The sequence below is a fragment of the Arvicola amphibius genome, chromosome 6 (genome assembly GCF_903992535.2).
Source record: "Arvicola amphibius chromosome 6, mArvAmp1.2, whole genome shotgun sequence".
Taxonomy (NCBI): Eukaryota; Metazoa; Chordata; class Mammalia; order Rodentia; family Cricetidae; genus Arvicola; species Arvicola amphibius.
This window is the reverse complement of record NC_052052.2, coordinates 96,050,017-96,063,860: the sequence shown is the minus strand read 5'-3', so window position 1 is coordinate 96,063,860 and position 13,844 is coordinate 96,050,017. Positions and strand designations below refer to the sequence as shown.

General features: G+C 37.0%; 1 protein-coding gene across 1 annotated transcript in view; it reads left to right on the top strand.

The window, feature by feature from the left end:
- The window catches only part of Malrd1 (MAM and LDL receptor class A domain containing 1), a 617,971-nt gene that overhangs the window by 494,060 nt on the left and 110,067 nt on the right, over positions 1-13,844 (top strand). Inside the window, exon 32 of the mRNA XM_038334493.1 lies at positions 2,262-2,463. Within this exon, the coding sequence (XP_038190421.1) occupies positions 2,262-2,463 (202 nt within the window). The remainder of the gene's footprint in view (positions 1-2,261; positions 2,464-13,844) is intronic.

Below are 13,844 nucleotides of genomic sequence, written 5' to 3'. Positions count from 1 at the left end.
CTACTTCAAGATTTTTTTGTTTTTTTTTCGAGACAGGGTTTCTCTGTAGTTTCTAGAGCCTGTCCTGGAACTAGCTCTTGTAGACCAGGCTGGCCTCGAACTCAGAGATCCGCCTGCCTATGCCTCCCGAGTGCTGGGATTAAAGGCGTGTGCCACCACCGCCCGGCCCTACTTCAAATTTTGAAGTTTCTATTGACGTTTTCTCTATGTTCTTCCATTCTTTCCTTTTCTGTGTTAAGTCTATCAAGTCCATCAAGGGCATTATTCTTTCCTGTTATACTATTTATTTTTATCAGTCTCTTTTGGCCTTTATTGGAGTTCTCATAGTGTACATCTTTTCTTGCTTTCTGATGCTGCTAAAATCCCTGAGCTAAAATAGAGAGTTCCCTATCAGCTTCTTTCCCGTCTAGAAGTCTAATTCGTGGTTTGTTCTGTTATTTAAGCTGTGTTGTCTTTTGTCTTGTGTTACATAAATGTCTTCTTGTTGTGGACAGCTTGTTAAATAAGAAAATAGAAACAAGTGGATGCATAGCCATTTAGTATAAGATTTTATGATCAGAGGTTAGTCTATTTAGTATTTCCTATGGGTACATGCTATCTTTATTTTTCCCGAGAAATTTCTGCTCAAACAAGGGCTTTTGTTCAGGTGTCTAATCCTGTTATTACATAGAAACCATTCGTTTGTTTGTAGTGTCAGTAACAGAATTTTCTGTAATCCTTTTACTTTAAATTCAGTGTTTTTTTCTTATTATTTTATGCTTATCCAGGCACACACCCACGTGTATGTGTGTGTTCATGTGTGTGAGTGTTTTGTGTGTGCGGTGTAGGCACATTCCTACCACTTAATGTGTTTTGGTCAATGGACAACATTTGGGAGTGACTTTTTGCCTCCCGCTGTGGGTCCCAGAAAAGATGGAAGTTGGGTTTTCAAATAGGTGGTTCTGTCTTTGATATAAGTTTGTCTTTTTTGAATGAGACTGTGTTCTGGGATCAGTCCATTTACAGTTGTTTCTCAGGTTTTGTTTTGTCCTTGTACTCTCTGGCCATAGGTTGCTGTTCAGTCTTTCTTCTGCCTTCTCCCACTCCACTCCCTGTCCTTTTTTCATTTTAGAAGTTGTTTTCTCTGTATCTCTGGGATCTGTGAAGAGTTTCTCATTTTCACTGTGCTCAGATGACTTTCTTGTTTGTAAGGAGTTGAGGGTGATTTCCAAGCCCCTTGTATATTACACCCAACAGCACAGTTCTGTGCTTTGTGTATTTTTAATTTTTAGATTTCTGTTTCTGCAACTTCAGAGTTCAAGATAGAAGTTAATAGTCCTACTGCATACCCATACACTAATTAAGGTTCATCGACTATAAAATATTCAAATGGGCTTAACTTTTGTTAATATTGACTGCATTGTTGTTATTTTTATATTTTATTAACTTATGTTAACCTCTATTAAGTTCTTAGTTTTAAGAGAAAGCTACATATTTACTATTCTGAAAAGTGTCTTTTTATCAAATAAGATTGGAGTATATTTTTAAACTTAAAACTCTGTTAAACCATGTACTTCTAAGGATGAAACTGAATTTCAGTTTTCTACTTTGCCCCATCTGTGGTGATTAAACACAGAATCACTGAGAGATGCTGGGTCTAAGACAAATCACACTCTCTTCCCACTCATGCTTTACCTACACTACTTTTCATGAGTTAAATGCTTAATGAAACAAGCAAAGTATTCCTGATATTCCAGAGTATCCACTCCTGGAATCCAAGTCAAAACAGAGACCTTCCTGCTGTGCTGCAGGGATATGGAGCTTCTGTGAGATGCAGCATTGGAATTCAGGGAAAGCTATGCAGTTTGTCTCTGCCTTTACCCATGTAACCTGGATGCATGATTGTCACTAAAGCAGACCATTTTCTGTAGTCTCAGCATGAATGTTTAGACTTGTATAGCCTCTTCATAGATGTCACTAAATTTTCATCATATAATTAAATATTGTGGAGTTCATCTGTCAAAAACTTTAACCATAACATTATAATAAATTAATGTTATGTTTTCTTCATTACATGGGTCAGTATTTTTGCTTTAATATTTATTGATGAATATTGATATACTTGCTCCAGGGAGATTTTCTATTATAATAGTAAAGATTTTGTATATATTATTCTGATTACTAAATGACTTAAATAATCCAAATCAGTTTAACTGAGGATGGTCAAATCTACCTTTAACATCCAACCATAAGAAAGTTGTTTTCTCTGGTTATTGTTTTAGGTGTATATCATCGAGGAATCAGGACTAAACATCTTGATGTGGTCCATGATGCAAAACAAAGGCACTGGTTGGACCTATGCACATGTGCCTCTCTCCAGTAATAGTCCATTCAAGGTGGTGTTTGAAGCTGACCTAGGTGGAAAGGAAGACATCTTTATTGCTCTTGATGATATCACTTTTACCCCTGAATGTGCTTCTGGAGGTAATGTGCTTCAGAAAATAGGAATAAATATTAATTTCATATCTAAATATACAATAATTGGAAGATTCATGGGAATTTCATTTAGTTCTGAATGAAGTCCTACTCCTAAGTGTTGAATACATAAGTGCACATGTCAAGAGGTAGTTTCTCTGTCCATGAACTTTGTCATAAAATTTTCATGACTTTGGGGCATCAAATTAACACTGCACTAAAGCAGCTTCAGAAAAGCCAAAGGAACATCCTTCCATTGCTACGACTTCACTGCCTACCTTTCTATTCTAGACTTACGGTAACTGGCCAAGGCAAAGGTGCATCTGGTGCTGCCATCCTGCACTTTCTCCATATCCATTTTCTCCATTCTCCTCACTTTGTCAGCCTTTCCCTTCCCCAGGCTGATTCCTTATTTTATTTGTGTGAAACAACCTAGAACAGTCTCTGTATTTCAGCAGGAAAACACAAACGTTGTCAGGGGCCGCTATAACTGACACCTGAATATTTAGGATGTCTCTAGTTAAGTGGGGCTATTTGTTCTCTGGTAAACAATCAATTACTAATAGATAGGAATAATGTTATTTTAAAATGTATTCTGTGACTGGGAAGTTGCCTTGGTGGTTAAATGCTTGCTGCGCCATCAAGGAGACTGGAGTTCAGCTCCCAAGAACCCCTGCAATTGCAAGGTAGTAGTGGTAATCCACCTGCAATTCTAGTCTAGGGAGCAGAGGCAGGAATCCCCAGAGAAAAGCTGGCTAGCAAAACTAGCCATTTTGGTTTGATCTCTGTCCCTGAGAAAGCAGGAGTTCTACTGCATTGTATAAGGTAGAAGAATAATGGAGGATGACTTTTGAAATGAAACTCTGGTCTCCAAATGTAATGGCACCTATGTGAACCTGCACACACAAATATGCTCACATACATACAAATATGCATACATATACATACATGTATATCTCATATACATAAAAAAGAAAAACATTGTAGGCTTAAATTTTTAAATTTTACTCCAGATACTAACTCTAAGACAGCTATTTATTTTTCTATCCAAATAAAACAATTTAAGGAAACCACCGAGTCCCTCAGTTGTAATCACTTCTATTAATGCTGTTTAATTCCCTTATATTTTATTAGTATATACATATTAGTATTTTTGACAATAGAATTCACACTGTTGAATGCATGGTTAACAAATGATGCTGGCATAACTGAATATCAACATGTAGAAGAACGAAAATAGATCCATATCTATCACCATGCACAAAATTCAAGTCCAAATGGATCAAAAACCTCAACATAAAGCCAACCACACTGAACTTCATAGAAGAGAAAGTGGGAAGTACACTTTGAATGCATTGGCACAGAAGATCACTTCCTAAATATAACCCCAGCAGCACAGACACCGAGAGAAACAATTAATAAATGGGACCTCCTGAAACTGAAAAGCTTCTGTACAGCAAGGGACATGGTCAACAAAACAAAATGACAGCCTACAGAATGGGAAAAGATCTTACCAACCTCACATCAGACAGAGGACTGATCTCTAAAATATACAAAGAACTCAAGAAATTGGTCATCAAAAGAACAAATAGTCCAATAAAAAATGGAGTACAGACCTAAACAGAGAACTCACAACAGAGAAATCTAAAATGGCTGAAAGACACTTAAGGAGATGCTCAATATCTTAAGTCATCAAAGAAATGCAAATCAAAACAACTCTGAGGTTCCATCTTACACCTGTAAGAATGGCCAAGGTCAAAAATACTGATGACAACTTAGGTTGGAGATGTTGTGGGGTAAAGGGAACACTCCTGCATTGCTGGTGGAAATGCAAGCTGATATAGCCCCGTTGTATATCAGTATGGTGATTTCTCAGAAAATTAGGAAAAGGTCTTCCTTCAGAACCAGCAGTACCACTTTTGAGCTATATACACAAAGGATGCTCAATTGTACCAAAAGGACAAGTGCTCAACTATGTTCATAGCAGCATTGTTTGTCATAGCCAGAATCTGGAAACAACCTAAATGCCCCTCGACCAAGGAATGGACAAGGAAAATGTGGCACATTTACACAATGGACTGTTACACAGCAGAAAAAAATAATGACATCTTGAAATTTGCAGACAAATGTGTGGAAATAGAAAAAATCATATTGAGTGAGGTAACCTAGACCCAGAAAGACAAATATATGTTCTCACTCATAAGTGGCTTTTAGACATAAAGCAAAGAAAACCAACCTACAATTCACAATCCCAGAAAACCTAGACAACAAAGAGAACCCTAAGAGAAACACACATAGATCTAATCTACATGGGAAGTAGAAAAAGACAAGATCTCTTGAATAAATTGGGAGCATGGGAACCATGGAAGAGGGTTGGGTGGATGGGTAGAGGAAGGGAGGGGAGTAGAGAAAAATGTAAAGCTCAATAAAATCAATAAAAAGATTTATTTAAAAATAATAAAATAAAAAAGGTAATAAAACTTTAAAAGAAATTCAAATTGTTGTTCAGTTCCATGGTCTGTCACAATGGCTTTATCTTTCTTCAAAACTGAGGACATATAGCTATCTGATTTTCAAAAAATGTTCCTGGGCATGCAGATTAGAAGCACAGAAAATAATCTCCTACTACCTTAGCTAGGTACTACAGGGAGCCAAGCACATGTGGCTCCCTGTTCTCTGACCCTGCTTCTTTGAAGCAGCCTTCGAATCAATCTCCTTTGTCTCTCTAGCTTTTTGCAATCTGCAGATGTTCTTATAACATTTGTGTAGGAACCAGAAAAAATTCTTTCAACTTTTTTATTTTTATTCCTAAATAAACTTTTGTCCTTACCATTTTTTCTAAATATAAATCTCTTGCCATTCAAGAGTAAATGTATAGCCATGATCATTTTTTTTTTCTTAACATCTTCTAGCAGCTGTTACACAATCATGTTCTCTGGAAATCCTACATATGTATGTATAAACAATAAGAACTAAGAATGACTGGAAGATCTATGACTGTATGTATATATGTGTGCATACATGTTTGTATATATGAACGTGTGCATATGTGTGTGTGTTACTCTGATTTTTGTATCTTCAAGAATCAAAGGATATCACTCATATCTTAAGCTTAATGAAGAAAGTAGATTGGCCTGAACATTGCTATTATTCAGATAATAATAGTAATTATCATATAATATTCCCTAAATTAAGGTATTTGTTAAAATTAACAGCAGTGAATGTATGAGAAGCTGATTGACCCTGATGGAGTGGTAATTCTTTCTAGATGTGTTATATAGTAGACTTACTGTTGAGAAGCTTATAAACAACTAATACCTGGACCATGAAACCTTGGGCATCTCTGTCACCTTGTGGATTCGTGTGCCTCTCCAGAGCATCCTGGCAGAGGGATTCATTGCTGATTGGTCAAAACCTTTCTAGTAATAAATTGAATGAGTGATTCTGAAGGTACAGTTGTCAGATCTCATAGAAACATGCCAGGGTGTCTTTAGTATCACCCAGTAAACCTGAAATAGCTTAATTTGAAGATCTGGAAAGAAAAAATAACTGTAATATACAGTGTAATGCTAGACTTATATTTTAAAATCCTTAAAGAAGTATCCTTTTAGGGCTGGTATAAATGCCTTTCCGTGTGATTTTAGCACTGTGATGAAAATTTTAGAGACATACGGAGTAGGTGAATTTGCCATTGGAAAGTACCATGAGAAAAAATATTCATAATATGTTGGTGAATGTGAAGGACTAATATCAATAGAAGACTGTGTTTCTTTTTAATAAATATAGAACATGACAAAGAAAATATAAAACCATATTAATAATCTACAGATACCATCTGTGCTTTTTCTGTCTGAAAGAGTATACAAAACAATATACGACTCTGAGAAAAGAAAATGAGAATATTATTTATTTTTTCTTGATATTTTTGTTATATTGTTAAATGTCTACTTGAAACAATTTTATTTCTAGTTGTGAAGAAATCTGTATGTGTCAGCAGAGACTCCATTTTCCTCTCTGCACCCCCCCAAATAATCACACAGAAACTATTTTAATTACAACACTGTTTGGCCAATAACTTAGGCAAATTTCTAGCTAGCTCTTACAGCTTTAATTAACCCATTTCTACTAATCTATGTATCACGAGGCTATTGCCTTCCAGTAAGGGTCTAGCTTGTCTTCCTTTTTTGGCAGCTAAATGGCATCTGTCTGACTCTGACTACTCTCTCTCTCTATCTCTTCCAGCCTGGCTATATTCTGCTCTGCTATAGGCCAAAGCAGCTTCTTTATTAACCAGTGGTATTAAAACATATTCACAGCACGCATAGGGAAATCCCACACCATATATGAAATGAAGTTATATGTTTAAAAGATCTTTGCTTTATTTTATTTACTATTTGTGTATGTTCATGTGTGTGTGTGTGTCTGTGTGTGTCTGTGTGTGTATGGTGTGTGTGTGCTGTGTGGGTGGGTGGGTTGGTGGGTATGTGTGCATGGTGCTGAGGATTATGCTCAGGGCCTTGTATATTTGAATAGACAAATTTTCTCTTCTCTAGGCTATACCCCGGGTTCTAAATCATTGCTTTAATATTTCTCCAAAATTGTTTATTGGAATTAATATAAAAAGCTATAGCATAACGTGGTTTACTTTTATTACTTTGAGTCATGTTTTCTTGTTATTTCAAACAATAATAACCCAGGTTTTTAAAACTTTTGAGAAATACGAAGTCTGATTAAGCCTCAGCTGTTTACTATTCAGCGAAGCATTAGACATAAGCCTTGTGGATGATCGATCTTTTATTTTTCAGTCACCTGATTCGTCTATCATTGCACGGCAGAAATATCGGTGCCCCGTAGCAACAGGTCACCTCAGATTGCTTTGCACCAGTAACATTCCTCCAGTTGTACTGAATTTCCAGGAAGCAGCCAAAAACTCAGAATTTTTAGACTTTCAAAAAGAGAACAGGAATTTTAATTCATGAGAAATATTTGCTAAGACAAGTAAGCAGCAGTTGGTATGAAGAAAATAAAACTTTTTTCCTACCAATGCCAACAGTGCATGTCTGTGGCAGTTAGTACCATGGAGGTTAAGCAGAAAAATTTTTAATTTTAGAGCATCCCGGGCTGCAGAATGAGAACACATCAAGAAAGTAACAAGGAGAGTAGGCAAGACAGAAGGTGAGACAGGCTAGGAATAAGTATGGGAAGGGAGACTGAAGAGGCAGTCAATGAAAACTATTTACCAGTTCTGCTGAATAAGAGTAAATGTTTCATGTGAAAATTAATAACTGATGATTTTTAATAAATTCTTCTCCAAATTACATGTTTTACTATGTTTTATTGACTAGAAATCCTGAGAGTGCAACAGTTTTCCACTGATGTGTGTGTGTGTGTGTGTGTGTGTGTGTGTGTGTGTGTATGTATCAGTGGAAATATAATATATATATTACAAATGTCCTTACTTTATAATAAGGGATCCTGTAAATTAGTGCTTGCTATGTGAAGTGGGCAATAGATAGTTCCATAATTTCTTTCAGTATTGATTCATCTCTCAGCCCTCCAAGGGGGGAAGCAAAACTGTTCTATGCCTACACTACTTGCTCTGTTCTTCTTCCCTCAGTTGGTACAATCCAAACATCAGTAAGACATGGCATTATCTGGGATAATTTTCTGCTCACCTTGTAACAAATGCTATAAGTCTACAGGGGAATGCATTCATTTTCATAGAATATGTTTTTTAAATTGATTATTTGTGGATTTTGCCTCACAAATTTCACTTATCTCTCAGTCCCCTCACATCTGCCCTCTGCCCTTGCAAACCATCCCCAAACAAAAAAAAATTAAGAGAAAAACCAAGTCAAACCAAAAGAAGGAGGAGGAAGAAGAGAAGAGAAGGAGGAGGAAGTCTCATTGTGGAAGCTGTAGTGTGACTCATTTATTTATTCCATTCTTTACTTGTAAGTACTCCTTGCTATAAGTTATTGGTCTGATTGAGACCTGTGGCTTCTGCTACACTATGGATAATGAGCTCTCCCTGGGACTCCTCTTGGATATCCTGTTGTTGCTTTCTTCTCATGGAGATCCTGCAGCTTTTGATCTGTAGGTCCTGGCTCTTTACATGCTCCAGTAGTTCATAGATGAAGTGGATGCTGGGGTGAGCTCGCTCACAGCCTTGGTTCTGGGTCTGGGTGGTAGTTGGGTGGCCAAAGCACCTTTCTTCATCATCACTACCTTGTGAGCTCCCCAGCACTGCCTTTTCTAGCTCATCCAGTGCAGCTTGCAGCCAGGAGCTGGGCCAGTTCTCCTGCTCTCAGGTTCTCTGATTTGGTTCACCCACACTCACACCAGAAGGCCTGTCTTAGTCCTAAGGGTCCCCAAGCAGACAGCGTCTGGCGCCCTGGCCTGCTGAGAGTTCAACCCTCTCAGTGTAGCCCACTGAGAATTAATGTTTCACACATGAGTTTGAAGACTCAGCCCTTCTCCACCCTAAAAAGCACCTACCTTGGGTGGCAGAGGGGACAAGGACAGTGATGACATAGAGATTCCAGAATGCTGCATCTGAGTGGGCCATGACAAAAGCCAGCGGCAGGAGCAGGGCTCTCAGCAGACTCCTCCCCTCACTCATTACTGCCAGAGGTGAGAGAGCCGTGTCTGGGGCCACAAGAGTGGGAGAACCAGTCCTGTCCCTCCCTAGCTGTGGCATTCAAGAGAGTGGGGACCCTGCACCCCCACCTGGGCAGCACACTAGAGCTGACCCTGTTGTCTGGGGTACAGGTGAGGCAGCACTGATGGCATGAGAGCAGAAGAGCTAATCACACCCCTTCAGCAATCTAGCGGAGGGGGGAGAAAAGAGATAGATAGATAGATAGATAGATAGATAGATAGATAGATAGATAGATAGATAGATAGATAGATAGATAGATAGATAGATAGATAGATAGATAGATAGATAGATAGATAGATAGATAGATAGATGAGAGAGAGAGGGGGGGGTGATTTCTGCTTTCCTTTTCTTCTTATTCCTCCTTCGGATAAACAGGATTTCATTTTTTTATCCATGATTAAGAAACATTTTAGAAGGTTGTGAGGACACAGATATTTCCAAAACTAAGGGGATGTTATGTCATATTGAGCAATGAATTATCTCATACTATTTATGATACAGTTCTATGTAGTTTTTCCAGTAATCAGACAAGTAGGCCAACACCAGAAGATACCAATGTAGGAAATTGAGGCACAGGTAGGAAGCACATGTCTCCACATCAGAATTTACTGCTGTGCTGGGTTGAAAAATGTCTTCCACAAATTTTGGCAAGCCTTTATTGTCGATGTGGCACAGTTCAGTGTCATCTTAGTAAAGATGCCAGAATTGTGCAGTATGATGCACACATTTGTAAGCAGAACACTTGAGAGGCCAAGGCAGAGAGATCAAGGGCTCCATTGTTAAACCTTGTCAAAAACAAGAATAGCAAAGATCCACAGATCTTTATTTCTCAATAGTTAAGAGGCCAGACATTTGGGTTCCAAGCCTCCTTAGAGGTAGGCTCTCTTTGAAAGCTCCATTTAAGGAGTCCCACAGATCGAGGTCAATGGGCATGTCCATAAAGGACAGTCTTGACTACTAATTGATGTATCAAGGCACAGCTTCCTCAGTATGAGGTTCTAGGCTGTAGAAGGCACCTGACTGAGTACAGAACAATGAGCCAGCACAAAGTTTTCCTCCACGGGTCTGCCTTCAGGTGCCTGCCTTGAGAGCCACTTCTGACTTCTCTCAATGATATGTTTTGACGTGAAAGTGTAAGGTAAATAAACCCTCGCCATCCCAAGTCATTTTTGGTTAGATTTTTTTCATTTTGTTTATTATATGTATGCTTTGTATGATTTTATTACAGCAGATTTAGAATAAAACTGAGGTACTCCAAACTTATGCCCATTTTAGAACCTCCAAATATAATCTTACTTAGAAATGAGGTTCTGAAGACATAATTAAAGTGAGATTTGGATGATCTCAAACTGAATTATGGGAGACCCTTTAAATTAATGTGGACAGTGTGCTTATTAGAAGAGTCACATGGAGATAGACACATGGAATTCTATATGCTGAAATAGGTAGAGATTAAAAGTAATCCATTTGCAAGCAATAATTTACCTGGATACTTAGTAAAACAACAATGTAATAAAAAAGAATGGACCGGCTTCTTCCATGGAGACTTCAAAGTCTCTGAAAAGGACTTGAGCCCAAATGTTTGACCTCTGGAACTATTGGTACATAAAGATTTGTGGATTTTCGTTGTTTTTGATTTTGACAGGGTTTTACAATGGAGCCCTAGCAGGCTTTAAACTAATGATCTTTCTGCCTCAGCCGCTCAAGTGTTCTGGTTACAAATATGTGCCACCTTTCTGCAATATATGCTATTTAAACCACCCAGACTGCGCTGCTTTGGTGTTCCCACCTTAAGAACCCAGTGTTGCTAGATTCTATTGACGTACACACTAAAAATCAAGCCCTGGGTTCGAATCTTCAATGTACCAATTAACTGCCCAATGGGCTTGAGTTTTTCACCCATGAAAGGACAACATTCAGGACTTAAGACTTTGCCCCTCTAAAACATTTGCATTAGCCATTTCAATAGGTAAATGGGAAATGCTATTTTTAAGCCTGAGAATAACTCTATGTGACGCTACATGTGTAGTCATCCACTGATTAATATCCTCAGCAGAACATGCTGTCTGATGTCCTATCCACTACATAAGCACAGCGGACTTCAAGCTCCGCTGATGGCTTCCAAAAGCTCAGAAGGTTCTCTTCGGTGACTACCAAAGACATCTTATACTCCTTCTAACTTATTTTCATTAAATAGAAAGAAAATCGACCTTCCAAAACCTAAGACAGATTCCAAAGGAAAGAAATATGAACCCAGAGTATCCCTTTTTATCTTGACTTGCTAAATATAAATTGTTGGTAACTATCAAGTTGCTAACAAAATAAGAGAGAACTTATAAGAGTAATTCAAGGCAACAGGAAGCTAGGAAATTTCATGGGGGTGTTTGTTAATTTGTTTTGATTTTGGTTTTATAACTGTTGAAAAATTTCTTCACATTCCTGAATGGAGGCCACATTCTTCTTTCCTGTCTCTACACCTACACGGAAAGTTCAAGGATGAATTCCAGCTCAGATGTAATCCCAAAATTCAAGTTGTTTATATATTTATGTGGAAAATACCACTGGTGATTTTAAATCATTCATCTTTTAAGAGAAAGGCAGATGGATTTCTCTGTGATCTGTTTTACCTTCCGGCTTGCTCAGGTTTTTGACAAATCAGGGTGACAGAGTACAGTTCACACTGTGGGTGACTTTCCCATGGTTGTAATTTGGATTTCTCACCCTTATCTGTGTAATTCCTTCCTGTCTAATGCCAAGCATGGAAGAAAGAGCAAGCAACCTTTGCCATGGCAGGCGACTTCCCCAAAGGCAGTGGAGCAAAAGACAGAAGTTTGGCCCCTTGAACCTACATGACTCTCACTTCTAACCAAAGTTTCTGGTTCTTGCTTTCTTATCTTCAAGTCCAATGAATCCATCCATGTGAAAAGTACAGCAGAAAAAGACCATGTTCTGACAGTCAATAAGAGCGTTATGATCCCCTTAATAATTTTAAAGCCTAATAGTCTTCCATAATCCTATAAGTGAATTAGGTTTGACAATTTTTTTCTCTGAGTATTTTGCTCATTCCTCAACATTCATTTTAAAATGAGGTCAATTTATGAGACACTAGAGATGCAAAACTATAAAATTGATTAATACATTCAAATTGTTTTAAATATATTTAATTTTAACTACAATTCCTACCATATACATGTTCTTTTTACTGACTTAAACTTTATATGATTCTCAAACAGTCTTAAAGCCAAAGATCACTTGTTACTGCTATATTGAAAATAAACAAAATGGCATAATGGCAATGGGAATATTTTAATAGAGCAAAGCTAAACTGTCAAATAACAATCTATGTTAAATTGCACAGTAACATATAAGGGAAATACAAACTTAAAAGCTAGGGATTCAGAAATAGAGTGAACTTCCTGTGGAGAGGATTAAGGATACTTCTTGAAGAAGCAAGCTTTGGCTTTGCCCTTGAAATCATAGGATTTCACAAGAGGGGATAAGTGGCAGGGAGTTCTTAATCAGGTATTCATCAGGGCTAAATTTATGGAGATAGGAGCGCTAGAAAAAAAACAAGAGGCCTACATTGAAGGAATCATTTTTATAGATATAGATAAAAATATTTGTGTTAAAGGGTAAGAAACTAATTTAGTAGTTGGCTAGAAACTTTCAGTAATTTTCTTCTACTGTATATTATATGAGTTTATACATTTGATGGCTTTTACTGTTGTTTTCTCTTCCCATTTGTCATTAGAATATAGTGTGTTTATTGTTGGCAATGTGCATTATCATTTGGTTTAAATGTTACATCATTTTCAAGAGTGATTCCAAAAATAAAAAGACAAGATGCATAACCAAAAATAAAGTAGTGTGGAAATCAATATGCTAGTTTAAGTGGTGAGACTCTCATACATGACTACCAATTTAGGGATTGGCCAAATGTACGCTTCCAACTGGCACATTTTTGTTTTGAAAGAGTAAATACAGAGACAATTAAAGAATATGCCTAGTGATGTCAAGGGTATAGACAGCCATGCTCTAATCTTGTGAGAATGGCAACCTCATATAATCCTTATTTATTCTTTTGACTTGGGTTTCCTTTTGTTGTATAAAATATTCTTTCAATTTTTGTGATAGTAAAAATGAGAGAATTGCATTTTTGGAACTTACAATATAATTAGTACTAGAAAACATGTGTGTGTGTATGTATGTATGTGTTTGTGTTTATGTGAATAGTTTCAGAGAATCTAAAGAGTCATGATAAGAAAATGAAATGAAACCAAGAGGAATTAAATAAAAACCTAGAGGATTTGTTCATCAGCATATTCAGAGTAAGGAAAAAGAGAGTAAAAACCAAAATGATAGGTCTTAAAATGGGTACTTAGATAAACATAGAAAGACACTGAGAAGTTGATGACATTTCCCTGTAGTTATTAATTGTTAGAAGATGTTTGAGTAATTAGGCAAAGAACAAAATGTACAATAACTATCCTTACTCTGGAATAAGCTTTCATTGACAACCTCTTAATCCATAATGGTAGGTAGATGAATACTCTGAAAAATTAAGTTAGTATTTGTATACATTATAAAGGGATCTTGGAGAAATATTAACACAGTCCAAAAATTCAAAGTTATCAAGTCAAGAGGTTTTATGAATTATAGTGTAAAAACATTATATCCCTCACAAAATTGTATACAATATTTTTAATGTTGAGATAATATCTTCAATATA